This window comes from Corythoichthys intestinalis, chromosome 9 (genome assembly GCF_030265065.1).
Source record: "Corythoichthys intestinalis isolate RoL2023-P3 chromosome 9, ASM3026506v1, whole genome shotgun sequence".
NCBI lineage: Eukaryota > Metazoa > Chordata > Actinopteri > Syngnathiformes > Syngnathidae > Corythoichthys > Corythoichthys intestinalis.
In genome coordinates this window covers 17,927,419-17,955,281 of record NC_080403.1, presented here as the reverse complement: position 1 = coordinate 17,955,281, position 27,863 = coordinate 17,927,419, and the positions used below count along the sequence as shown (strand labels likewise).

Sequence of the window (27,863 nt, the reverse complement as noted above, 5' to 3'; positions counted from 1 at the left end):
CCGTGAATGCAGTGGTTCTTAATGTTGCTTAAGATACCAAACCCCACGAGTTTCCCATATGCATTCACGGAACCCTTGGAAATTAAATAATAATAGTAATAATAAAAAAAATACTATTAAAAAAATCAAAACCAATACCTCTTATTTAATATCTAAGTGGATTCCCGTTCAACTTTCTTCTCATTTTGACAGCATGTTTTTAAACAGGTCAAAATTTGAATCCACGCTGCCCATCAGTCTGTTATACTTCTTCATACCAAGTGTGAGTCAACCTTCCACTGAGCAAAACAGTTTCTCCTCCGATCAGATAGAGGACAAGCAGTTGAAAAAAAATGGAATAAAGCATGTAAATTGGAGGCAAGTCAGTGAAAAACCGAATCTAACACACCACTTTGCTTAGATTTAGTCATCGTGCGACAATAGGCCCCTGCGGAATCTATGCCGAACCCCTTAGACTTACTTATCGAACCCCCGTGGCTAGATCAAACCCAGGTTAAGAACCACTGACTTAATGTCAGATTGATACAGCATTAATGGTACTACTTCAAACGTTAAGGACGATATTGGTTCTTTTCGAACGATACATCCAAAATAATTTAGTGGCTTGAAATCAGTAACTTTTTAGCCCAAAATTTATCTAGTCTATCAACAAAATGCTTGAGTAGGGAACATGCGGGTGCAATTGCCTTATTGACCCATTTAAGGGAATCGAAACAATGAATTTTAGTCATTTCGAGGTGTGCTAAAACGATGGTTAAAAGTTATTTTTTAAATCTACAATTTCAGAAGCAGGCATACTGCTCGGAAAACATATCATCGATGTAAGGTGTCTTAGCGTGTAACCCACCCTCCTCTTTCATTGACATACACGACAGCAAGTCAGATTTTGTTTTTGCAAAACTCACAACATATTAAAACTAACTTGCAAGGCAATAAAGTGTGGGTGACAAGTTCCTTAGTCTTTCTCTACCAGATATGGAGTTTCTGGAGGTCCTCACTGAAGGTCTCAACCGCGTCCTCCTGGTGCGTGGAGGCGGACGCGAGGTCATCACCATCTACTCCTGAAAAAGCAGACCCCCTGGCCCCCCTCTTCCCTCCAACCTGATCATTGCCAACCCCTCCATAAGCTTCCTTGTTATGTCTCACCCAATAACTCCTCACTCAATGCTGCTTCATCTTCACGTCGCCCTCACTGTTTATTGGCGTACCATGCCCGACTCCGCTTCAGCGCCCCGACGAGCAGAATTGCGACGGGTTGAGTCGTAGATTGACACTCGATCGGCGTTGGCCGTCGGGCGCGTTAAATGAGTTGCGAGTGCATGTGAACTTGTCTTTTCCGTTTGAATCGGTTGTTGTTTGTACAACCAAAACGTGGGGGGGGGCAAAGATGTTTAAAAACAAGTCCCTGCTTTAGGATTTTAGACCGCCACTAAGACCACCACCAGCCAGGAAAGAGGTCCTCACGTACGAACTGTGAAAGCCACGTGGGCCGTGTTAGCATATGGCGGTTCGCGCCCAACGAATGTGCCAAAAAAGAGGGGGACAAATGCGGAAGTTGTTAATTTCCAAAAAATTACTCAAACTCTTTTGAGATTTAAAAAAAAAAAATGGTGAAAGCAAACAATTTTTTTGTTTAGATTAATGAACGAGTGAAAAAACAAATTGCCAAATGGGACATGGATCAAAACTAGACAAACTGTGAATAGCGCGTCAAGATAAGTAAATCATGTCGCAGGGGGATGACCATCATGACCAGCAGCCCTTTGTGTGGATCCCTGTAAATAATGTACAAGCTCTGAAGCCTCGTTGGGTATGAGTGTAGTATTTTTTTTTGACATACTCCAAGAAAACAAGAGAACTAGTCCTTTGCTATGAGTGAGACTCAAAAATGTTGGTTTTAAATTTCTATTTATTAATGGGACGGCATCCGCGCGTACTGCACCTGCACTGTTCATGCTAAAGTAGTATTTTTTTCATCTAGAGAACAGAAAATATTTATGTTTATATTTATAATTATCGAGGTCGTATGTCATCACTCGACATATCGGTGTCGTTTTCTTTTGCCAAATTTCTATATATTAAATGTGCCATATGATTTTACAGAGTCAAATTCTGCACAACCAGAGAACAAAGTGTGCTAACTTTAAAAAGAAATATGTAAAAGAGATCTAAGTGAATTTAAAAGCATGGGATTGAGAAGTAGATGACGTAAGAGAGGACAGCGGCTTCTTGTAGCAAGGAAACCCACTTTTGTCCACCAGACAGACTTCTATGCAGTAGATTCACCAGTGACATTTTATAAACTTAGGAATATACATATTTAATATTCACATATACAGGACTTGGCGCAAGTCTCAAAGCCACCAGTAGCTTTGTTGTTTTAACCAGAAGCCTCAAATATTTATCAACAAGGCAAAGTCTTTATTCCTTTTAGTTAACTTATTTGCTATCCATTACCACCGATGGCAGCCAATGAGTTAGCTTTGTCTACAAACTTCTCTACTCACCCCTACCTGTGTAAATAATTAGAAGACGTAAATGCACGTCTTTGGTAGTGAATGAACATTTCGGACAGTTCAAATGTAGGATTTTTTTTTTTAATGATGATTCAGTTCAATGTATCGCACTAAAGTTGTTTGAAAACAAACAGCTCTTAACTCATTAATGGTGATAGTCAATGGCAGTGAATGAATTCATCAAAGTTTATGATTTGAGAAAACTAATAGTTTAAGACCAACAGGGGCACTTAAGATTCAGCCCTGTGGAATGCATTTGTTGTGCTGAAGTCATTGGCAGCCATTGATAACGCTAGATGATTACCAGTGAATGAGTGCAAGATTGAAGAACTGTAACTATATTGTGCCTGGGTTAAATACAGGTGAACTCTACTTTTGCCCCAAATACAAAACGACTTCAATTTTTTTTTTTTGATCAAAGTTTGACTAAAACAATCAATCTAATGGTGGCACAAGACTTCCCTACTGTATGTACACTGGATTGTGGTATGAAGTTATAAAACGTATTTGGTATAGAACGTGCAATAGCTCAAACAGGGACTCGTGTCGTTTATTTTATTCCTCTATTTTGTATAACGTGTTCTGTAGAGTCATTGAGTCACTTTATTCATTTTGAAGGGGGTCACTTGCACTTGTAGTAGAACTATAAATAGATACTATACATATTTATACATATATCTATACAGTATATGAGAATTTAAAAGGAAATTAGTTTCTAGACCTGTATTTAAAACAACATAAAAAAAAAAAGCTTTCTTTTTGGTGTTGCTCGAATGTCCACGACCATTTGTGATGAATGCTGCTAGTATCGGTAGATGTCTTTGTACTGTACATATAGACCACCAAAACCACATCAACACGAGATGGTCGTTTCAAAAAGGAATAACGCAAAAAGGGTAGAGACAATACATATCAGTGGTGGCGGTTGACGAAGCATTAGAACAACTCTACTGATGCAATTGAACAAGCTTTGACACTCCTTAAGTTATCAATAAAAATATCCGTTAATGGTCAAAATGTGACTAATGAGTAATCTTGGCAAACAAAAACAACTATTGTTTTTGGATGGTTTGAGATTTGCCTGCATCAACTGAGCCTTCAAAGAAGTCCCAAGAGGAGAAATACGTGGGGTTTTATCATAATCTATTTCCGTAAAAAAAAAAAAATCTCAATGTTTTATAATCGCTGTTTGCATGGTATCCTGTGGCGAGATTTGTTTTTGTGGTTTTTATAGTGACGATACGCGCTGATACGACTAAAAGGGAAAAAGGCTGTCAAATGTTGGAGAAAGGTTTTTCGCAAAAATAAAAATTGAAAAGAAAAAGTTCACTTTATCGTTACTTGTTCTATTATTGCTTGAAGTAGTCTTGTGAAAGATTTTATTTTTAGTTGCAAGGCCTTGGGGTGGTCATTTGTACATAATGAATGAATCACTGCAGACACTGTAACTTAATAGTGTTGTATTTTCTTGTACACTGTTTGAATCACTGTGGACTCAAGTCTTAGAGTTTTGTAAAATGATGTGCAATATTATTCTTTTTTTTTGTTTTTGTTTCGTTTTGAATATCCAATCTTTGAAGAGGTGTCAGCGGTCGCTTTATTTTTGTCTGAATTGTAAGTCAGCCGTCCCAAAAACATAGCGCAATGCCGCAGTGACCTCTGGTGGCTCCAGAGTGCAGTGCAGATCTAAACCCCACCGTCCAGCGAAAGGCATGCTGTCTTTTTTATCCGAAATGCAAAGAATATCTTTTAGTTAGGTATGAAAATAAAATTCCATCTGCCAGACCTTATTTTATATCTTCAAATAATGAATATCTTCCCCCTTTCAAACAGAACATGTCTTGGTTGCGTAGTGGATAAATTCTACTATAAGCTTCGATGAGACATGCCTTTATAAAATCATCTTCGTGTTTCGGGGTTTTAAACATTTGAACGACAGCATTGGCTTTTATTTTGAAAAATTGACAGTTTTTAATTTGAAATTTTCAGTTGTTCTGGCTGAATGACAAGCATGGTTTTCCAAAGTTGTCTTTTAAGGTATTTGGAACAACTTTCCCCCCTCACATTTAGATGCAAATAATCAAATAGCTGCTGCTGCATTTTGGATCAAAAGCATACATTATGAACATTTGGTGATGTATACCCCTTTTTATTCGAGAATACACATAATTGCCTTTGCTGTTGTCCAATGAAAATGCAAGCATCCCAAATTATGTGTTTTACATCAGAAATATGTTGTGTTCTGGATAAAACCAAAATATTAAGCTTTTTTTTATTGGACAACCACACCATTGACCTCCCATTCATTCCACAAAACTGCTTGGTTCCAGGCTGTAAGTACTACCTGTTCATCTCCCCCACTCCCAACCCCCCCCCCACCACCACCACCACCACCACCACCACCACATTCTCGCATGCTCTGGCCAATTTCCTCGCTCTCTTGCCAAAATAAAATAATATTCTGTAACCTGCTGAGTTTGTTCATCCATTATCTCACGAAGCCCTCCATTCTACGACCTATGCCCCCGACCCCTCCTCTCAAGCTGTGTAATATAAATGTGACTGCAGTATCATTCTCGAAATTTGATCAAAGAAAACAAAACTTGCGCTTCCAATGCTGGGAGTGGCTCTGCTTAGACAGCGCTTGAACGACAGTCCGTTTCAGAACTAGCACACACATCGACCCCAACATGTCCCCAATTTCACCCAAAGCAACAAACTGTAGCATGAGACACAATAAACTGCCGGTCATTCCTCAAGTTTCCATCCTTAATAAATGGATGTCAAGGGCTCTGACTAAAAACACGAGTGAGCGGGTAGAGGAGCAAAACTACACAAATAATACGATTGCACCCCAAATTGTGGCGGGGAAGTCAATTGAGTGCATTAATTAACCCCCCCCCCCCCCCCCCAAATAATAGCGGCTGTCTAAGTGCTATGAGCAGAGCCGCTCTTCAGTCAGTGTAAACGTGTGCATGCACGTATGAACATAATATATTTGCGTGTTTGTGCTATAAAGTTTTTTTTTTTTTTTTTTTACCTCTTAGCGTCGCACGACTCTATTTCCCAGCTCCCCTCGCTATCTTTTAGCACTGGAAGTGTTTCCAAATGATGATTACCATAGTAAAAGATTCTATTTTCATGTATCTGGAGAAAATGACAACCAAAGTATATTTATGTTAACTATATAAACATATACATATATACATGGACATATTGTGCAGATATGTGCTCCAGTGAATTAGATGCAAAAAGGAATCTCACAAGGTTCAATTGTAGAGCCATTGCTGGTTTTAAACTATCATATTTGCCTTATCAATTTTCTTAAAACAACAATTTCCTGTCATTTACAAAAATGGCAGCCAATGAGTTAAGCGTATCAAAGGTGTTCCAAAGACCTGAATCTTAGACCACATGCTGATTTGATACAAAGTTGTCTTCTTTCAATATTTGAAATCTCTCTTGGCCACCCATAATGTACACTTCAATATTCCTGACCTTGTTTTTAATTCACTGGAATTGAGGGAACATTTTTTATGGATGCTTGAAAACAGTGTAGATTATATACTCTACTGAAAACACACATCGCAACTACAAGAGATTTTACAATTAAGAATTGGTCATTGTGCAGTAAAGCTGTATTGTTCCTTTAGGTTCTGTGGGGTGGAATGTGTTTTGCACATGTGCTGGGGTGGGGTGGGGTGGCAAGAGTGTGGGCTACCTGTAAATAAATTAAATACAGTTAGTGTGCAAGTGTTTATTTTATGTGTCAGTGTCAGTTAAATATTCTATGGTTTGAAGATGAAAAAAAAAGAAGAAAACAAGTCAACATGTATTCCCGCTATTGTGTTTCATGGTACATTAAAAAAAAAAAAAAAAAAAGTAGTTTTATCTTGCATTTCAAATGCTTCTATCTCTATGGCTTCTGGCTATGATACCCGTTCTATTTTATAGATTTGTCAGCACAAAATGCAATAAACCAATACCATTTTATTACAGCAGTTGTGTGGCGACTTTTTTAATAAACATAAAAGGAGTCTATTAACTGAAACACATGCTGAGTGAAAACTGCACAAATGTCTTAATAGCAACAGATGGGATGCAAATATTCACAGCCATGATTAAAAAAAAAAAAAAAAAAAAAAACTAACAACAACCACAAAAAATGAACATAAGGGTTAAAATTGCTTACAAAACACATCTATTATATCTCCGGATACTGTACTTAGTAATGTCGAGGGTACATTTGTGGCATTTGGCCCAAATTGGCAGCTGCCCGACCTGCTTGAAGAGATTGTTGTTGGTGTATTTGGGATTGGTGGTGCAGTTGTTGTTGCTGCTGCTGCGGCTGCTGTTGTTGTGGTGCCAGGCCGCCAGTGTTCACCAGGTGGTTGAGAGCCGGTCCGCTCTGGATCAAAGTGTCCAGAGCTTTCTGAACACTCGGGTTATCAAAATTGATACCGCCAGAAGAGTTACCGGCTCTCGGACCACCCGGGGAGGCGGCGGCGGCGCGGCCCATGGGAGCAGCGTAGCCCTGAGCTGCCGTCCCACTGGCCCGCACTGAGCCGTAGTCTTGAGACTGTGCAGTGGTCGAGGAGGCGCTTGAAGTTGCGGTGCTCTTAAACAGGCTGAGAATTTTGGCCTGGAGCTCCTGGTTGGAGTTGGTCTGGGCGCTCAGTGGTGTCGACTGTGGCGCCATAGATTGGGGCGCCATGTGGCCGGACTGGGGAGCCATTTGGCCGGACTGGGGAGCCATTTGGCCGGACTGGGGAGCCATGTGGCCGGACTGGGGAGCCATGTGGCTGGACTGGGGAGCCATGATGCCAGTCTGCTGCGGTGCCATTAGACTGGCTTGGGGCGCCATTAGACTGGCTTGGGGCGCCATGTGGCCCGACTGCTGTGGCGCCAAGTGGCCCGACTGCTGTGGCGCCAAGTGGCCCGACTGCTGCGGTGCCACACGGGCAGTAAGGGGAGGAGCCAGTCCTGGTGTCCCCATTCCCAATGCAGGCGGCACATCAGCGGCTGGGGGAAGGACGGTGGCTGTCCAGAGATACAGGTTAGTATGTTAGAATGATGTGACCACATTGCAACAACAACCATGAATGATGATGAGGTATACCTGCAAGCGGGTCCACAGGATTTCGGACGAGTCGAGCACGTTTGTCAGTGAGATACGCGATCATACCTTCCAGTTCTTCGGGCGTTAAAAACCTACCCGGTGACAGGAAACCCAACCATTATTGAGCGATAGAGCAGGTTCGCGGTTTTCACTTATTGCGGCGGGTTCTGGTCCCCATTAACCGCGAAAAACGAGGGATCCCTGTATTTCTGAAAAGCTTTAAGAAGCAGGACTCATTCCCACCACTCGTCGGGCCGCTGTTGTGCCAACACCGGCCGTCAGCTCAAATCCAAGCCGAAAATAACGCATCTCCGGCGGACGACGGGAACAATGTGAGGAGCCCCCTCCATCCGAGAGAATGCCGCTTAATTTGACTCAACAGTGTGTTTCTTCGTTTATATTACCGCTAAATACACAAGCTTGACGTCAATTTAACGGGAGCTATTTTTTTTCATGGGAGATTTGGCTAGCTCTGGCAGTGTTCAACGCAAGCTGCAACGAATGGCAGTAACTTTTTTATATCGCAAAACGTGAAAACGATTGAAACCATTACTCACCAAATTCAATCTGCTGGCAAATACAGGCAAATGTGTATGCTGCGCTCTGGTCTGCCCCGATGTGGATAAGGCCTGCTTTTTGTTTTCGCAGCTTTGCAATGCAACCGAAGGCTCTCCGAGCACTCCATGTACACGCGTAAGGAGTGCGCGCATTTGGAATAATGGAACGCAGCTTGGGCCGATGATTGGTTCTCGTCAGCGAAGCATCTAGAAGGATTTGCTGACTGTGTTCTTAAGTGCTCAGTTTACGTACTATGTTAATCACATGATGATAATAATAATAATTAAATAAAACCTCCCGACCCCCCCCCCCCCCCCCATCCTCCCAAAAAGAATTTCTCCTCGGATCTACGCAATTCACGTAGGTCGCCCTTTTTGACTTCAAAACGGCGAATTTCGCCGAAAGGTGAGATTTTCATGCCTGGAAACTAAATGAGTTCACAGTGAGTACATGCTAGCATAGCGTGGGCTCCTGCACCACACCTATTCTCTCAGGTCACAATGTTGTTTCACTGAATGAGAAAACTCACCAGAGCTTTGAGTTCAATTTTCATACCTGTTCTCTGCCAGTAGCGTGATGGACGTTAGTACGGTGACCGGGTGGGTCTCGCGGTCGGGGTCACGAAAAAGCACGTCGTCAGCCATTTTAGCGGCTTTGCGCGCTATCTCCTCACGCTCCTTCTCACGGTTCTCCATCTTATAAGTGTCGTAATTGTGGCCAATCAGCATCATGGCATCCTGCATCGGCATGTTGCGGTGCTCTGTGGATGATTGTGCCACAATTCATGACTAAATTACGCTAACCCAGTTGGGAAGTCAAAATTACAGTAAATATTTAATATCAATACCAATATAGAACAAGTACAGTGGTAACTGAGCAGCCTGCTTTGAAATAGGTACAGTACTATATACTGTACAGGGTGAAGTTTACCTTGAGGGGTGCCGAACAGGATGTTGACTGTGCAGGATCGGTGCAGCTGGTGCTGCTGGGTAATGATGATTGCAAAGGGTGTGCGAGCGCGGCCCACGTCCTCCAGCGCCTGTGTCAGTGACACTTCTGTGTTCAGGAAGATCAGGTCCACGACCATGCCCAAGTCGTGCACTTTGCGCCCAACAGTCTCTGCATACTCCCGGCTATTGGTTGTGAAGCCATAAGAAATGAAACCTTCTCACTTGCCGTGACATTTTTCAGAAAGAGAACCAAGCCTTACTTTTGGGCCTTGTTGACAACAATCACGGAGCAGTCGACTGGGCGATCAGTTTCCTGGCGCCGCTGCAGTTCTTCGTAGTACTGTCGATACAACTCGTTACGCCTTCGCTCCTCCGGGCGAACACGATCATCTATTGGGCATGACGCGAGCTTTATCTTATCGTCTGCCTTTGATGGCATTAGACATCTAACAGAAATCTCAATAGATGACTCACCTTCAACCTCCCGACGTCCATTCCAAGGGTTCCTGTACTGGTCCCTAAATGGTTCATCCTTCCTTCTGTAGTAGTCATCACCAGGGTTTCCACCACGGTAGTGACGGTCATAATCCACTCTACTGTATTAAAAGATTAAGGATAAACTGAAAAGGTCTTAAAGGTTTTGCTTGCAATGCGGAGACTTTACTTATAGGCAGGATCTCGTGGTCCTCTCAGGTCCTTGTCTCTGCCATCGGAACCGCGAAAACGGTACTCATGGTCACGAGGGTGGCTTCCTGGTCTGGGTTCCCTACCTGGAGAGCCCCTCCCATCACGTCCTTCGCGGTTGTCGCGATCTCGGGGGTCGCGTGAGTCACGGTCGCGGGACTCGCGAGGGTTAACTGGTGAGCGGGACCTGGGCCGTGGCTCTTTGCCGTCCCCGTAACCGCCAAATGCCCTGAGTAAGAAGTTCATAGGAATGAGAGGAGAATGGATGCATACATACACAAAATCTAATGTGAACTTAAAATATTACATGACACCAAAGAATAGCTGCATCAAATAAAAGCAATCCAGGTGACGCCGGTGTTCTTCCCTTGTGAACAAGCAAATGTCCCTTGTTGTAAATGATCAAAAATCCACCGCGAAAATTAGGTCACGGTTTTATACTACCGATTCCGAAAGAAATCTTCCATTCGTGAGATCTGAAAGTGGTTGCTGATACCGATCACATGGTTTACGAGTAAATTTCTTCCATTTATGTGAACTGTTGGCTGAATGATGCAGGGGAAGAAATGAATTCAAAAATAGTAAATAAAAGTAATTTTATTTTTCTAAGAATCTACCAGCTTTCAGTCAGTTTTAAAACAGTTCAAAAATAATCAGGACTCAAAATACTAAATAGAGCAACAAGTCAAATAAATGCCAAATAAATCCACTGGATCATTTGAAGTGTGTTAATACAGGTGTCAATCAAATAAAGAGCTATTTAATGAATGAATTCCTTATTGAAAATACACATCATTGCAGGATGCAAACCTATCACTCAAAAAACACACAGTCCAACACACGGCAGAATATGCTTGGAAGATGGGTCCTAAAACGAGCCGCGGGAGTTCAGTGTGATCGGCACGAAACACTTTGATCAGTACAGTATATATCGATCGCATACTTCTACACGGAAATCAGCTGATCGATCAGAAAGTCACTACAAAATGAATGAAAGCAAACTTTTGATCGTTTTTCACCAGGGCGTTTAGTTGAGTGTCCTTTTCCTAAAAGTGGTACAATGTTGTAAGTTGGCATTCACACATTTAAAGGACTCAAAAAATGTCAGTATATACGAGAATAAACGCATACAGTGTCCCAATGTTTGAAAACAGTCACCGAAGTTGATTTTGGCGCAAAATGTGCAAAAGCCGCAAGTGTGAGAAAATGACCAACAACCAACCAAGTGGAGGTTTGTCACTGATGTTTCAGAAATGATGTGACAGAAATCTTTACATTTCAAAGTGTAACTGCAAACCAGGAATTTCAATTTGTGCCAGATAATGAAGCAAGTTACCTACAACAATAACCTGTGCTTTATTCCTTGGGCGAGACATAAGGTAAATGAACGACCTGAATGTAGGTACATCCCCAAGACAATGCATCTGTTCACAATAGCCCAAGCATTGACTTCCTAAGCAAAAGGAAAGTCCTGGTGTTTATAAAGTAACTGTTTTCACCCAACCCAGCTGTTTTTATCTTTTCCAAACTCATGAAGACTGAAGGGGGACTTACTTTAAATGAGAACACTTGTAGTTTTGATATTAAATGTATCTTTTGCCACACTAGTCCTGAAAATTGTACTTGTCTGTTGGAAGTCCTCAGTTGTTTCGGTAAAAATACGTCCATTATCAAAATCCCTTGCCATTGCACAGCTTCACTTGTCCTAAGATCTTGTAAGTGTAGTTTACTTAAAATTTTGTACTTTTATTTAAAATTGAAAGTCAACTTAAAAAAGGAAGATTTTTATTCAAGAGTTAATTGTAAGTCAGCAGCCTCAGAGACATCTGCTAGTAAGGCAGATTTCAAACAACTTACTGGAGAAAACCAACGAAACGTTTGAAACTGTTTTTGCACATACAAGAGATTCTTGGTTTACAGCAGTCCTTTGACATTTATGTAACATGAATGCTAGCAAGAGGCTGTTGAAATCTTTAGAAAAGTGAAGATTCCAGTAAAACAATTAAATGACGGAGAAAGTTCCAGATATCAGTGGTTAGTCGTTGAAAGTGCTATGATCGACGAACGTAGAAAATTGCAGTCATGATTAAGGAGTCAGACTCAGTCAACTGACAGGTCACTAATGTGAAGTTTCAAGGATGAACCACTCATGACTGTCGTCCACTTCATTCTGGAAATCAAACTTCCAACTTTATCCCTAGATTCTCAAATGCTTTGAAAGGGGGGGGCATTTCTTACACTAGGCCCACCTTTACAAAAAAACAATCTGTGACCCTTAATTTCAGCTATATAATGCCTGAGGTAACCACCAGCCAACGTAACTAGACTTCATAATCTTTGTACTTGGTGGAAGGTCCACCTCCACAACTGGCATCTGTCATAAATTTTAGAGGATGAACTGAAGGGCTAAAGTATTACCAAAGAGAATCATACTGGGGATGAGGAACAAGTGCAGCTGCGAGGCATCGAGCTCCAACTCATCATCAAAATAAGTCCAATACCGGGCGAATAACGAGAATCCCTAAAGTCCTGGGTCTTGGAGGGTTCCGTTCTCAGTCAGGAAATAGTCTTTTTTTTTTTCTTGTGTCCAACACTAATATTTGGAACACAAGATTAGAATGCTCAACAGGAGGGAAACCAGCACTGGGCTCTAAATAATTACAAAAAAACAAGTCTTCGATTTCAGTCCGTGATGAAGGTTGAGAACCACTACTCAGGTTATTGAAATCAATCACAACTGGACTTTTTTGGTTGCCGGAAGATGCTTCGACTCTTGAAGGTCGAGACACTTTTGCTCGAGACGTTCTTCACTCTCAACCGAGCAGGCTTTATCAGTTCATGCAATAAAGCATGGTTATGACATCATTAGCCTGACATTGGTGTTGCACAGGCATTACCAGGCTAATGTTGTCCTAACTTCACACTAATCCTGCCTATTGCACATTACAACCAAAGCATAAGAACAGATGTGTGGCAAAAACATTTAAATATAAGAACATTTCGTGAAGATGTTTTTTCCCATCAGGTTTATTTTTACTTTTTAAACTCCTGTCAGTAAAATAATAGAAGCAACCTCCATAATGCTGGCTTGCATAGTTCCATAAGTTTTCATACGGCCATCAACCATGACCGTTTACGGTTTAAAATCTTGTTTTAGTTGTTTGTTTTTGGCGGGCTGCTCAAGAGACGATGGTAGATCTTCCCACCGAATTCGTGTTACTTTACCTGCGTGGAGGGCTCTGCTGGGAATGAGGTTTAGCTGACCGTCGCTCCACTGCCATATTTACATCTGAAAATAAATCAATCCAAACGTTGAACAAAAAACAATGGCATGTCAATCAGACTTCGCGCAGAATGAACCGAAGACCTCGATGCCAAAGAAATTCCAACGGTCCAAAATGCAAATGAGCCGTTACTCCAAACTTGGGCTTCTTTTTTGGACGAGAAGTCAAAATGCAGCGGGTGGAGTTGCCGTCTGTCAAATTGGGTTCAAGATGACGAGGAGCAAATTCTTTTCCGTCGACAAACTGGAAGGCGGTGCATTTCAGGCTCACCCAATGAAGCCATTGCGAAGGAAATGCAGACAATTGGGTGAAATTAAACTAATGGTACAACTGTTTTTATTTGTTGTGTCCGCCAATCATTCCAAACGTCTCAAACAACATACTTTCCATTCAGAAAAGGCAAAAACAAAAAAGATTTCGAATGATGTCATTAACAATTTAACATTGGTTTTTGAATTCAACGTTCATAATCACGAACACTGCGATCTACCATTTGTAGCCTACCAAGTGATTTCCTTTATAGTTCTAACCAAATGTTTACATACATTTATTTCCACAATCCGACATGAAATTACTTAACTTTTCTTGTTTTAAGCCATTTAGGATTGCACAATTCCCTTCCTGAGATCTTGCCTTATTGTTTCTTTCCCATTAAGTTACAAAGAGATGCAGTGTTTTCAAAACACTTAAATCCACAAGAGTACATTACTGTTCAGTTGTATTTAACTTTAAAAGTATACAGCTAGTCCCCGGGTTACGACGGACCCAACTTACGTGATTTCGACTTTACGACACCTGTGTGTCGTTTTTTTTTTTTTTTTTTTTATGTTGACTTTTGTAGTGTAATGCATGCTTTTATTTTGGCACGGGAAGCATAGAACAGGAAGCTAGCACAAGTACAGACGTGCAGCCCACTCTACACACGCACAGAACAGCTGAGTAACAGATGCGACAGCCTGCGTGCACATTTGTTGCTTGTGAAGCATCCAAAAGCGACAGCTGTATATAACCCCTTTTGTATTGTTTATTTTGCGTTTTCAATTGTTGTCAAATACTTGGGGCGAGATTATGTGATTGTTTTTGATAATGTGCGGACGCTAACCGATACATGATAATCGTTTGTTATTGCTTTATCAGCAGGTACTTGTAAACACAAGTTTGAATTGCTGTTATTGAAGATGAGACCGATTTAATTTCATTTTATTTTTAGTTTCACTCTGCAAGTTTTGATGTCATCAGCTGCCGGGTAAAGTCGGCAAACCACGCGGACGTCTGACTAAGAGTGTGACAATATCTCGATACGGCGATATATGGCGATATTATGCTCCCAAGTATCGATACGTTTATTGACATATGACATATTGGCCATACGTTGGAGTATGGATGTTGTAAACTGCTCATTCAATGTTTGTTGAGCAATTCTTTGGCGGTCCATTAGGCGCGCTCAAGAGTTGCGGTGAAGGCAAAGTACGCGCAAGTCACCTAGAGAAGAGAGGAAGCTACAACTGGGATGGAAAAAAAAAAAAAAAAAAGTTGAGTGAAAATGGTGGAGGAAAAAAAGAGAAAAATATTCTTACAAATCACAGGTGTGGACACACTTTAGATTTTACACCAATAAAGAAGTAGGTAAGGTGAACAAGGACTTTGTTGTATGCAAGAACTAACAAAAATAAGGTTCACTTGAAAAATTGAATATGCACAGCCACTTGCAGCTGGTGACGAAGTGGTCACCGGATTTCTTTAGCAACAACCTGCCATCACTGCTTCGCTTTTATCACCTGAGGTAAGAAGGTTTTGCAATGTAAACGATTATTTAATTTAGATGTATCATTTTGATGACATTTGGTGTGGAATAATATCAAATAGACCAGGGCCATAAACTGTATGAAAATGAATATCAAACAAGCCTACATTAATTTACTGATTTATTAATACTATTTGAGAACCACTTTCCATATAATTTACCACACAAACTACTATTACTGCCATTTTGATACAATAAGCTATAAAAATCGTTTGAATAGCGTCCAAGATAATTAGGGTGATGTGCATGTTAATCGATTTAGCCTACATATCAAAATTTAGTAATTATCGCATTTTTAAATTATATGGTATGAAATTCTGGTATGAAGATGGCGGATGGGACAGCAGCAGCTAGCTCTGGAGCTCTGGCTTTCTCAAGAGTTCGTCTAAAACCTGAGGTTTTCCAGACGATTGGCCGGAAAATCATAGTTGAGGATTAACTTTTACACATTCTGGCAATGAAAACACGAACTTTAAGTCAAGATGAAATAGTCATTTTGGCTACCAACTGTTTCGATTCCGACTGGTTCAAAGCCTTAAAGACGACGCTGTTTGAGCTTTGTCCAATTAAGCAGCAGAATATCACGCACAAAGCTGCGCAAAAAGATGTGAATAACATTAAAAGCTGCCTCAAAGTCCCAAATGAGTGTGGTGACAATGTCCCACGGTTTGTCTCACACATCTCGATGAGCTGCCACCAGTGATTTTTTCGAACTTTGACGTTTGTAGCATTCTCCGAAAAGTGGAGCAGCTACACACAGAGGTTTCTGCATTGAAGAGAGCGCTACATCTGCAGGCTGAAGCCAGTGATAATCTGCACTCTGTCACAGTGGACATAAACCACCAGGTCACTGAGCTGGAAAAAATCTCTGATCACGGCTGCACTGGGCAGATCGCATCGAAGAGGCGTCCGGTTGCGGTGAATGCTAGTCCTAGCGCTGAGAAGGCTAATGACAGCTCTGCGGCGGGGCCCGGAAGCACTGCGCCAGGAGAACAGCTAAACGCGTTGTCGCCGGTAACTGTGGAGACAGCTACCTCAGAAGTTACATTGGGGTGAATGAAATCTTATCCTGAATCCCCAAAGTGGACCCACGTTGTGAGGAGGAGTCAGCAGAAGCCTAACACGACCGGTGCCACACGGGGTTCAAGCACCACTAATTTGTCAATGGTGTCAAGGCAATCTGGTAAAGCCATTGTCGGTACTGGATCCTCTGGGAATATCAAAGTGGTCAAAATGAAACTGGTGTCTTTGCCACCAAGTTCTCTACCGAATTAGACACTGAAACTCGCGCTCACCTGGAGATGAAGCTTTGTCAAGAGGTGTCATGTCATAAGATCGCAACGGTGAATGGAAGATATGCATCATTTATCATTTCTGCTGAATTCCAGGATGTTGATGACTTGTATAACACGAAACTTAGGCCGGAGGGAGCGTTCGTTCGGCGCTTCTATGAACCACGTAAACATGCTAATTAGAGCTGGGAATCTTTGGGCACCTAACGATTCGATTACGATTCAGAGGCTCCGATTCCATTATAAAACGATTATTGATGCACCCCCCTCCTTTTTTTTTTTTTTTTTTTTAAATGTTTTGTACATTAGTTCCAAAATTTTTCAAAAATACTCTCAGGCTAAACCAAACTACTATTTCAGTATCAAGTTAACATATAACAGTAAACAAATATACAAAAATAACAGTAAATAAAAAACCCCAGTCCCCATTCTGTATCAGCAGCTTTAAACTACATTCAATTAATTTAATGTTGTGAATCAACCGTTAAAGTTGTTAAAATTGCTCCCGTTATTCCATAATTTCCCTTTTGTCTACTTTCGACATGTGAAAGTTTTAAAACTATTTTAAAGATAGATTCAAGTCAATATTTTACCGATTTAGGAGTATTTTAGATAAAAAGTTAATTAGGTTCGCTTGGAAGGTTCGCTACGACAGCCTTGCAGGGAAGTGTACTGCTTTAAGATGGCGGCCTTTTACTAACGGCCGCATCTAGCTTTCTGTAGATGTGCTGCTAACGCTACCGAATCTATATTGCATCTAGTCCTATATAAATGATTATTTACCAAAACATTATGTGGATGTACTTTGTAGCAGCTGTCGGCAGCAGTCAGGTATGTTGTTGTGTTTTTTTTTAATCTCGTGGCATGAGTTGAGCTTGAGCCGTCAGTTGAGCATTGGCATTACCCGAGGGGCCGGGTAATGAGAAGCATGATGTTTAGCTACTCTCGCTCCGTTCCTCATTGCGTCCCGAAGACCGCGCGGCGCGCTGAGTGTTTTACTTCCGCTTTACTTGGCATATTTCAATAATCGGAATTTGGATGTTCGTGAATCATTCTCGAAGCTTCCACGGCCGAATCGCGAATAATCTAAGAATCGGAAATTTTGCACACCTCTAATGCTAATGTTACTGGTCCATCAGCTGGAGCTGTAAATGCGCAGGTGTCTGGCCTCAAGAGTCTAACTAACAGTGCTATGGATCTAAACGTCCTGTTTTAAAACTGCCGTGGCCTACGCCTGGGTCAAAACGTGGAGGATAAAGCTCGCTGCATTGTTGTGGATCAGTTGTTGAAATGTGCTGTGACATTTTGTGCCTACAGGAAATTTTTCTGGCTAAGCAGGACTTAGAATGGCTAAATACGCTCACTTTCATGGCGCCGGTGAGTCTTCTACTGAACTCAGTCTGGGTATAAGGTGCAGGATACCTGGAGGTGTGGTGGTTTTATGGAACAAAAGACTGAACTCTAGGGTCAATGTCCTTTGACTACGTGTAGATTGGTGCATTGCTTTACACTTAGCCCAGTCTGACAAAGAATTCCTAATTCTGAATGTATATACCCCATATGGATGTCGGGATAAGTTAAGATTTAAATAAAGATTTTATGGATAAGATGGCATTTATTAGTTTCTTTTTAATGATTGTGCTATAAACTAATGTTTTTATAGTTGGGGATTTTAATGTTGACCTTTCAGATAGCGGCTCCTTGTTTGCTAACCACCTGAATCATCTCTGTAGGAACAATGGGTTGGGTAGCTACCACCATATAAGTGAGGCATGGCACACCAAATATTGGTTGGATCATTGTATCGCAACAGCGGATGCTCACACTTCCCCTGGAACAGATGGAAATTTTATATAATGTGTCTACCTCAGATCACATCCCGGTAAAGATGGTTATTTGTTTTGCTAATGTCCCCAATACCGTTAAAGCCGAGAAGAGTGTTAACCTAGATCTTGTAGCCTGGTCCTCTCTTTCTGACGATAGCATTTCTTTCCATTTCGCTGACACTGGTGTATTGTTGAGCAACTTGTATCTGCCCAATGAAGTAGTCAGGTGTAGAGATCATAACTGTAGTAACCTTAGATATAAAACAGGTGTTATGGAAATGTACGATCACATCGTGTCAGCTCTTCCTGCTGCAGTAAACCCCTTGGTAAACATAAAAGGAGGAGTAACATTAGGCCTCGTTGGAACGATTTTGTAGCCGAATTTTATGCAGAAGCCTGTGAAGCTACCAAGTCTTGGGCTTTTGCTGTTAGACCTAGACAGGGCCTTATATTTGAATACAAGAAGCTCACAAATGCAAAATATAAGTATGCAATTGGGTACATTAAAAAGAATGACCCAACTTTGAGGGCTGACTGCATGGCCAAGAATTTTTTCCGTAAAAATTCTAAAGACTTTTGGAAGGCGAAGTTTGCTAATAATTGCAGGCCCTCCTTACCCTGTACGAGTGATGGCTTCTCTGGCGCAAATGAAGGTGTGTGCACATTTCAGACCCATGAGGTGTATCAGGTTATAAAGAACTTATCAGTTAATAAATCAACAGGCATGGACTCTATATCTGCCGAACATCTAAGGCATGCTAGTCCAAGGCTTGCTCCATTTCTCGCACTCTGCTTTACATCCTTTATGGTCCATGGCTATCTTCCTGACTCTATGAAGTGTTGATGATCCCCGTCATCAAGGACAAAGCAGGGAAAGCGTGCAGCTCTGACAATTATAGACCCATCGTCCTCGCTAGTGTTCTCTCTAAGGTCTTTGAACTCATCCTACTAGAGACAGTTAACACATTAATGAGCTCAACGGGTAATCAGTTTGGTTTTAAACATAAGCATGGCACGGATATGTGCATTTACGTTCCAAAAAATTGGTAAATACATATATAAGTAAAAATTCTTCTGTGCTTATGTGGTTTTTGGACGCTTCCAAGGCTTTTGACCGTGTGGACCATGGGAAGTTGTTCAACAACTTAAGCTAAGCAGGTGTTTCCAATGCAGGTGAAGTGGGATGACGGGGTATCTGCCCCCTTCCAAGTCACCAATGGGGTTAGACAGGGGAGCATCCCATTTCCAATGTTACATTTTTATATGAATGATTTGTCAAAGCAGTTAAGCAGGTGTAAAACTGGTTGCATGGCTGTTGGTAAACCGTCTTATGTATGCAGACGACGGTGTGCTTACCAGTCCGAATTCAGCTCGTCAAAGCTGCTCACTGTAGGTGCCGGGTACAGGGAGTTACACGATATAAAATTCAATGATGCTAAGAGTGTCGTTGTGATCGTGAGGACAAATGAGGACAAACGGTTGGTCTTCCTTGACTTTTGGGTTGTCAGGTCAGGTGTTAAAGTCCTGCAGTCAGTTGAAATATCTCTGTCATATGATCACAGACACGCTCACAATGAGTACATACTTCGTCAGTGTCGTTCTATATGTCCAAGCTAACATCCCTTCCCGTAAATTTGGTCAGTGCTCTGATGAGGTCAAGGTGGCCCTGTTAAAGGCCTATTGTACACCCCTCTACACTGTGCATCTGTGGTCTAATTATAACAAAGCCAAGTTAACAGAGACTTCAGGAAGTTCAGGTGGCATTTAATGACTATGAGAAACTTGTTGAAAAGGGCCAGATGGAATAATGCCTCAGATATGTTTGTAGCAGCTTGGGTGAATACCCTTCAGTCTGTTTTAAGGATTCTCATGTTTAATTTTACTGGTCATCTGAATGGTTCTAAAAATGTGATTGTGTTGGGCCCGACTAATATTTTGCAGTTTTACACGCTACTTGTCACGAATTTGGAAGCACTGGTAAATGTGCCTTTTAAAAGTGAGTCGCTAGAAGACCCAGTGTCGTTTATTGTAGTCCACTTGTTATTGTTTTTTATTATTATGTGTTTGGTCTCTTGTGTTGTGTTGTTGTGAATTGGACATTGCGTCTGTTAAATAAACATCTATCTATCTATCTATCTATCTATCTATCCATTCAATTCATATTTTTTAATTCACTCAATACTCCCAACACTAAAAAAACAGGATTTCAACTCAAAAGCTAATATTTTTTGTTTTATTTTGTTGTTAAGGTGAGGAAGAATGTGACTGACCGAGTCCGACAAGTCGGATGCTGAAGCAGATGGTGGAAGTGCTCAAACCAATTTTTGTGGCAACAACGGTCATGTATGAAGAAAAGAGAAGCAACAATTCTATCATTGCCACACTACAAGCACAACTGCTAACCGACACCTACAGCAGTGTTAAAGATTTTAAAAGTAGGGCTGTCAAACGATTAAAAATTTTAATCGAGTTAATTACAGCTTAAAAATTAATTAATCGTAATTAATCGCAATTAATCGCAATTCAAACGCTATAAAATATGCCATATTTTTCTGTAAATTATTGTTGGAATGGAAAGATAAGACAAGATGGATATATACATTCAACATACGGTACATAAGGACTGTATTTGTTTAATATAACAATAAATCAACAAGATGGCACTAACATTATTAACATTCTGTTAAAGTGATCCATGGATAGAAAGACTTGTAGTTCTTAAAAGATGAATATTAGTACAAGTTGTAGAAATGTTATATTAAAACGCCTCTTAATGTTTTCGTTTTAATAAAATTTGTAAAATTTTCAATCAAAAAATAAACTAGTAGCCCTATTCTGTCCTCAATGTGTGTGAGTACACAAACTGACAGATAGCGAACATAAGTTCCAAAAAGAAATCAGACGGTGTGGCAAAGTTGCATGGGCTTTACTGAAGTCATCTCTTTTTGACAGGCGCACGTTTCTTGTATTTTTGTAAAACTGAAAATAACAAGGCAATGTGTCAATAACTTGCATGAATCACAAAATAACATAAAATGTACACACACGTGTCCATTTGAGCAGTAGCACTAGCCAATTAGCTCACAAGCATCTAACAATGTAACTGCATTTCACCATATATGTGAACAAATTCAAATACACATCATCAATAACTATCTAATGCTCATGAATATAAACAAAGGAGGAATATAACTCACAAGCGATGCATGTATTAGACACAAACAGTGTGATGGGGCTATGAGAACTGCCACTGAATACTGGATGCGGACGTTAGCTGCTCTGAATAGCACTGTCTATTAGTGTGAGTTCGCGTCGACATATAATCACGTCAGAAAAGCGCGCCGAAACCCAAATAATCAGCTGCACTGAATCGCCAGCAGAGGGCGACATTACGCCACATAATATATGCAAGTCACACCCAAGTGCCAGCAGAGGGCGGAAAAACTCCATAAAACACAATTAACAAGTTGGCCTTTCACTGTACTGACATTTAAATCTGTCTGAGCGGGGCCAGTGCGTTAATTGCGTCAAATATTTTAACGTGATTAATTTTAAAAAATAATTAATGCCCGTTAACGCGATAATTTTGACAGCCCTATTTAAAAGATTTAAAATTTTAAAGAAATAAGGGTGCCATTCATCATCTCGCCAAGAGATATCAGTGGCTGTGGTTCCTCTATATGTGCAGGTAAAAAAAATTGTAGTAGATTAATATTTTACTACAATGTTGCACAGAAAATGTGTCACTAATAAATGACTCAACAGTAATTTTTTTTCTATTTCAAAATATCTTGTTTTTCGTTTTAACAGTTGAATTGTAGAATATCATGTATCAATTTTCTGACCAATATATCGGTAATCGCTGTATCGCGATGTTGTGAGATAATCGTTATAATGAGCCTTGTATCGCGAATCGTATCGTATCGAGAGGTGCCCTGAGATTCCCACTCCTACGTCTGACATCGTCATTTCAGAGCTAAGCTCACTGTATAGCTTGGACTTAGCTCCAACGTCTTGACGAGGGTAGTACAATGACGTACAGTTTAATACATATTTATGGATAGTCTTTTTTTTTTTTTTTAATTAGATTGTGTTTTGAGGTATTTAAAGGGGTAATTCAGACATGTGCGGAAATCCGGGTTAGATTGCCAGCCTAGGAACAGAACTCATTCGTAAACCGGGGACTAACAGACTTAAGACAAAACAAGTACATAGTATGTCCTCTCATGGTGTATGTAAACTTGTGTATCAGCATTTATTCTCTGCATGTATTGTACAGAAAGTATAGTCAGACTGGGTGCAGTCAAGGCTTACCTATTTTATACCCTTTATAAATTCGACCCTTTTGGGCCAGCTTTGCAGATTCCGCTTCCTCTACACGTTCAAATTGTACAAATCCATATCCACGCAACAGGGAAACGCCTGAAAAAAGGACATTTTAAGTTCTACAAGAAAAATACTGGAGTAGATACCTACCCATTTAGCCAAGCATGGTGGGAATTAAGTTACAGTGTTACAAGCTTCAAGAGTCAAGTTAAAAAAGTTGCTAATTTGACAATTGTCTTTAAATTACAGTTATTAACTTTGTTGCACATGATTAAGTGTTTACTGACCACATATCTTTCCGTATGGGCTGAAAAGATTAATCAAATCCTTCTTATCCATGTCAGACGTCGGCAAATTTCCAACAAAAATCCTTCGTTCCATCTCCCGGGGATTGGTACTGCTACAGGAACTAGCGAAGTGCGCCGGCGATGGACTCCGGCTTGTTCGGCGAGACATGACTTGATCCCAAGATTTTGCGGATTCGTTCTTCGTACGTTCGGAAATGCCCGCAAATGTTTTGTTTTGAGTGGATACAAGTGTCCACAATCCTGAAAAATGTCAATGGGGTGACAGAAGAGATTAAAATTTCTCTGTAGGGTGCAAAATTGTAAATGAAGCATTGTGCATTGGAAATGAGGAAATTAAAATCACGAAGGAAATGCAAGCGCGATTCGTAAATTCTTCAAGGTTTAGAAACCAGTGGCATTCGGTTCATCAAATCACCAATTCCAGATGTGCACGAGCGGTACAAATGAATCTCCAACACGCAATGGCAAGGATCCCACTGTAATTTGTACATAGGCCATTTTGATTCCAATCCAGGTCATTCAGATTCACCGCTGCTATGTCAGTTGAGCATTATGCAGGAGAGTACACGGGGTCCTCGGTTTACACTTCAGTTCGTTCCTATGGTAGCTACAGAATCCTATTTGGTACGCAGGTCAAACTAAACTCATGTCTATCACTAAAACACACCAAGTCAAAGTAAAATTCTATAGAAACCTTTTCCCGAGAGACACTTGAAAGGCATTTGAAAAACACAAAGTACAGACTAAAGGCTGAGTTATGCTTCTGCGGCAGACCTGTGCCGTCAAGGCAGACCCGATTTACGACCCTATGCCGTAGCCCAATTTTCTGACTTCGCGTCGCGTCAACGCGTGTGGCGTGGTGGAAATGAATTGTGATTGGTCCGCTCAGACTGTTGTTTCCGGTTCAGCGCGAAATTACCGGTTGTGTCAAACATCTTGCTACACGCAAAGATGGACCACTCCAACTAAGAGCAAGTACGACAACTTCTACAATGTCTTGTCAAGACATTAGAAGGATTGCCAAATGCAAGCAAATCGTGGGAGCAGATTACTGAAAATACGGGGCTAAAGGTCAGCCAGCGATTGAATAAAAAAATGGAAGAACCACCGAGACAAGGATGTACCCAGTCTGCCAAAAATTGCCAGCTTTTTATCACTTTGTGTCGTATTTTTGGTTGGTGAACTTCATATTTATTGTGTACACATGTTTGCTGTGAGTCTGACTTATTTACGTGTCAGACTTCAAGTGTATGAAGAATAAAGCACAGGTTTGGTGTCAAAAGAGTTGTTTTGATGATTAATTTTCTACTAGACAGTTCACACACTTAATACATCATCAGTGATTGAAAGTTCCTCGATGCTTTTATGATAACGTGCTTACCATCAAGGCTTCCAACGCAGTTTGGGAACTTCCATAGCCACCAGAAAACTACTATGGCTTCCCACTGGCTGGTTGTAGGACACGGCAAAAAAAAAATCGGGCTGGAGGGCTGTCCACAAGTTTTTGTATACCGCGTACAACACGCTGGACACAGTGCTGGATGCCGTTTTGAAGCTACCCGTCACAGCTTGCTGGCTTCCACCCGAGGCTAGATTCGTAATGTGACGGCATCAACAGACCGCCTCCGAAACAGTCTTCTGCATCACTTGCACCTCAACATTTGTATGATCAACATTTGTTGTTCAATGTTGATGATCTGAAGGTCCACATTCAAGCGTTTTATCTCCGTTAGCATTTTAGCATAACGGTGTAACCAGAAGAAAAAACAAAAAGTCGTCAAGAGTCCACCAAAACCCTACAAACAAAACGTCACACCCCTCAAGTGGCTTGGCGGTGAATTACAGAGCAACGCCACAGAACTATCAAATGCTCATTGACGCCGTAGTCGCTTCGCCGTCACTGCAACGCTGAAGCATAACTCAGGCTTAACTGAGAGTACCTTACTACTCTCATACCACAACGGACACTAGCTAATTGTGTGATGTTCAATCCTGGACCCCCTGTACAATGAGGAAATGTGGGTATTGGCAATGTACAACGAGGCAACGTTGGTATTGGCAAAAAAAAACCCTTTTCTAATATGGAAAAAAAATGAAATGTCACGCCGCTCAACGCCTGTTCAGTGTGATGACTGTGGAGCCGGGAAATTTTTCGTCTTAAATGACTCAAGATATTTGAATGCGGAAAATAAAAGATCCATTACGGCCAATTCCGAATGTGCGGAAAAATTTCTTCTCGTCTTCCTTGATAACTTGTCCTCACAAATGGTAATTCAAATGCAAATCTCTTGACTAATATTTACTTTTAGAAAAATGAAATGATCTTGGCAAATGCAGAAACCAAAAGCCTCCTTAACACATCTTGCCATCGGGCAAACATCTTTTGGTAGGATTGGATGGCACAGCCCAAAATTGTTTCATTCATAGAAAAATATAGTTTTCACAAGAAATGACAAGACAACATTTAGAGTAGGAGTTAATGCTGCTCACCAAACAGTTCACAATTACCTTAACAGGAATCTGGAAGTTGAAGATGGCTCCAATTAAATTGGTGAACGTCTGAAAGAGATTTACAAAGAAAAGTACTAAGAGTTATAAAAGTTTTTTTTTTTACCAATTGACTAAGATTCATTGTAAATAGAGCATGCACAAAAGTGTCCTAATAGCACATTTAAATCACCAGATGTTTCCTTCTTCTTTCTTTAAAACCGATGCATCATTAATATTTTGAATTACTAAATATAAAAAGTATTTTAAGTGGTTTTGTCAGATTTAAAAAAAAAAAAGGATTTTAGCCATGGTACTGCTTCAGTACCAGTATCGAGGTACTGTACCCCTGAATACAAAATGAATGTATTATACATCATATTAATAACAAAGTAAAAAAAAAAAGCTATTGTGAGGTACGTTGTGTTGAATGCTGTGATACTGAAAGAATATTCGAGTTTAGAAAAAAGAAAACAAAACAAAACAAAAAAAAAACAATATTCGGGCTTTACTCGCAATTGAGTCGCCTTGCTGAGCGAAAAGGGCACTGTGGAAAGAGTAGGGAGGCACGAGAGGGGTGATATCATGGCCTCTCAGGTCGCCGGCATCGCCACCCTCATACCAGCCCGTCCGAACCCAAAAAACTGGATCGGGACTCGCAAGAGGAGTCGGCATCGAGAGAGAAGCAGCAGCAGCAGCATGAGAACAAGGAAGTGTGACCTGACGCCGTCAGGAACTACAGCGATGCTGTAGCGATGTTTCCGCGATTTAAAAAAAGAAGAAAAAAAAGCACCACAGGAGACAGAATGGCTGACAAGACCCTGGCATCATAAAGTCAAAATCACATTAGATGGATGTGTCGTAACCCGGGGACTACTTGTATACTGACAGTTGAAGGTGCACAATTTTGGATTGATGGCCAAAAATTGTACTGCAACTAGATCAAAATATTGGCAAGCACAAAATGCTGTCCCCCTTTGGGTTGCCAGAATACCACTTCACATTGGAGAACCAGCAGGAAAACTTTTAAGTGGCAAGCAACAGGTCCTCTGCAGAAAGTATATATTTTTAATTTTCATGCAAGATGTTTTCAATGTAATAATGCGAACATTAAGGAATGACGATTAAAAGAACCGTCGAGGTCCAAATTAGTTTATGTCACCATGACCGAATGTATTAGCACACCGGCAAAAAACTATATCATTTGGTAATGCATTGACTGGATCCAAAGACGATTTAATTGTTCCCTCCATTTTAATTTCCATTACCCCCTAAATATATACACGCGTAAAGACATTATCTTCGCCCCGATCAATGGATCCACATGCTAAATAACGTAGCACAGGCAGAACACCGGTCAAAGGATCCACATGCTAAGTAACATACCACACCCACGTTAAATGATTGAATATCCTTGTTTTACTTCTCTTGTTGTCAAGAATCCTTTCAGATTTGTAACAATGTTTTTTTGCTTGAGGAGGTAGACATAATTCAGACCGCTTGTCAAAGTTGGAGCAGCCTAAGGGGCCGTTTGCAAGATGATGCTGCGAAACCAAGATGCAACGATTGTGTTACAAAATGGCCTCGCCTTTACGTGGTGACGGCGAAAAACGACGGCGAAGACACAAACTTTTGATTCCGGCCTCCAAAGCGAATCGAATCGTTCGATTCGATTTCGGGGATTGCTCCGCAACCATATGAATGGAATGCTCTTGCTCTGATGACATCAGCACTCGCACACATCATTTTGGGCATGCGCAGTCACTGCTACAAAACACTCAAAACAGCAAACATTTTACTAAATATATTTTATGTTCGCGTTTTGTGCCTTTTGAAGCATGACTGGCTGATGTTTAACACAACGCAAAACAGGAACAAATTTGCGACGTGTAAATCATCTTTTAAAATGGGGAGATCTGTTATAGTATTTCCGCAAAATATATTTATTTACCATCTATTGAAATATTGTGGCCATTTTATGAATGATTGAAGTTCAAATATTACATCGTGCACCTTTAACGGCAACTTTCCTGTTATATACCGTACGTCATACTGCCGAGATCCGCTAAGTGGCGTTATAATAATGGCTAGTATTCGAGATTGGTATGATGCTCGATGCTATGGTGTATCACCAACTTTCAAGTCCTGTATTTCATTATAAATTTATCCAGTTACATAACTTGATACTCATTAATTTATATGCATATAGCGGTCTACAGTCATCAATTAGGGTTAAAATCAAACGGAAATCTTATTTTGCGTCGTAGCTTGTGAACATTCAACATGGAGTCTGCCGCCAAAGAACGCGCGAGGCTCGGAAAACGGCATGGAAAAAAACATCTACAACCTCCAAAAAAGAAAACAAAATTGCTTCCCCTATACTTTATGGAACAGTTTGTCATCTATTTCATAGTTCACGTCGGCTTTGACGCGTCAGACACGTTATTACCTACGTCTCCGTATTAGCCATTAGCTGTTAGCTTAGCTCACAATTCAAAGAACGAAAAGGAACAAAGCAATCGCACGGGCGTTTGCTTCAAAATACAGAGGGCTTGCTTTTCTCCTATGGTATTAAGAACGTCGGGTAATTACCTTCAGAAAGGTTTATAGCTGTTTGTATCCTGAAAAGTCTGCAGACGTCACCTCAGTCTTCATACAATACACCGACCCCCACTTTGTCTGCTGCCCTTTCTTCTTCGTTCTCTTAAT

General features: G+C 40.8%; 2 protein-coding genes across 9 annotated transcripts in view; one reads left to right on the top strand and one right to left on the bottom strand.

The window, feature by feature from the left end:
* Positions 1-6,672, top strand: part of slc12a5a (solute carrier family 12 member 5a) — a 256,090-nt gene extending 249,418 nt beyond the window's left edge. For all 3 annotated transcript variants that reach the window (XM_057846906.1, XM_057846905.1, XM_057846907.1), the window contains exon 26: positions 974-6,672. In XM_057846906.1, the coding sequence (XP_057702889.1) occupies positions 974-1,065 (92 nt within the window). In that variant the 3' untranslated portion in view covers positions 1,066-6,672. The remainder of the gene's footprint in view (positions 1-973) is intronic.
* Positions 5,674-27,860, bottom strand: ncoa5 (nuclear receptor coactivator 5). 6 transcript variants are annotated; one of them, XM_057846908.1, is made up of 12 exons: positions 27,747-27,860; positions 25,176-25,226; positions 22,647-22,907; positions 22,348-22,455; positions 13,053-13,116; positions 9,808-10,056; positions 9,618-9,739; positions 9,404-9,533; positions 9,124-9,326; positions 8,749-8,953; positions 7,636-7,727; positions 5,674-7,556 (listed from the first exon to the last, which is right to left on the bottom strand). In XM_057846908.1, the coding sequence occupies exons 3-12, from the start codon at positions 22,813-22,815 to the stop codon at positions 6,742-6,744; spliced, it is 2,157 nt and encodes a 718-aa protein (XP_057702891.1). In that variant the 5' UTR covers positions 22,816-22,907; positions 25,176-25,226; positions 27,747-27,860; the 3' UTR covers positions 5,674-6,741. The 6 variants fall into 6 exon arrangements, with proteins under 6 accessions (XP_057702891.1, XP_057702893.1, XP_057702892.1 ...); XM_057846910.1 differs by having other exon boundaries at positions 5,674-7,272; positions 7,336-7,556; positions 22,647-25,226; positions 27,747-27,859; XM_057846909.1 differs by having other exon boundaries at positions 25,158-25,226; positions 27,747-27,859.
* Between the last annotated feature and the right edge of the window lie 3 nt (positions 27,861-27,863).

Excerpts from the sequence above, each read along its gene's own strand:
- ncoa5 (XM_057846908.1), bottom strand. The coding sequence starts at position 22,815 with ATGTCTCGCCGAACAAGCCGGAGTCCATCGCCGGCGCACTTCGCTAGT. Across the intron at positions 13,117-22,347 it reads TTATAAAGGGTATAAAATAG|ATGTAAATATGGCAGTGGAG; the intron begins GTAAGCCTTGAC and ends ATTTATTTTCAG. Across the intron at positions 7,557-7,635 it reads TCCTGTGGACCCGCTTGCAG|CCACCGTCCTTCCCCCAGCC; the intron begins GTATACCTCATC and ends ATCTCTGGACAG.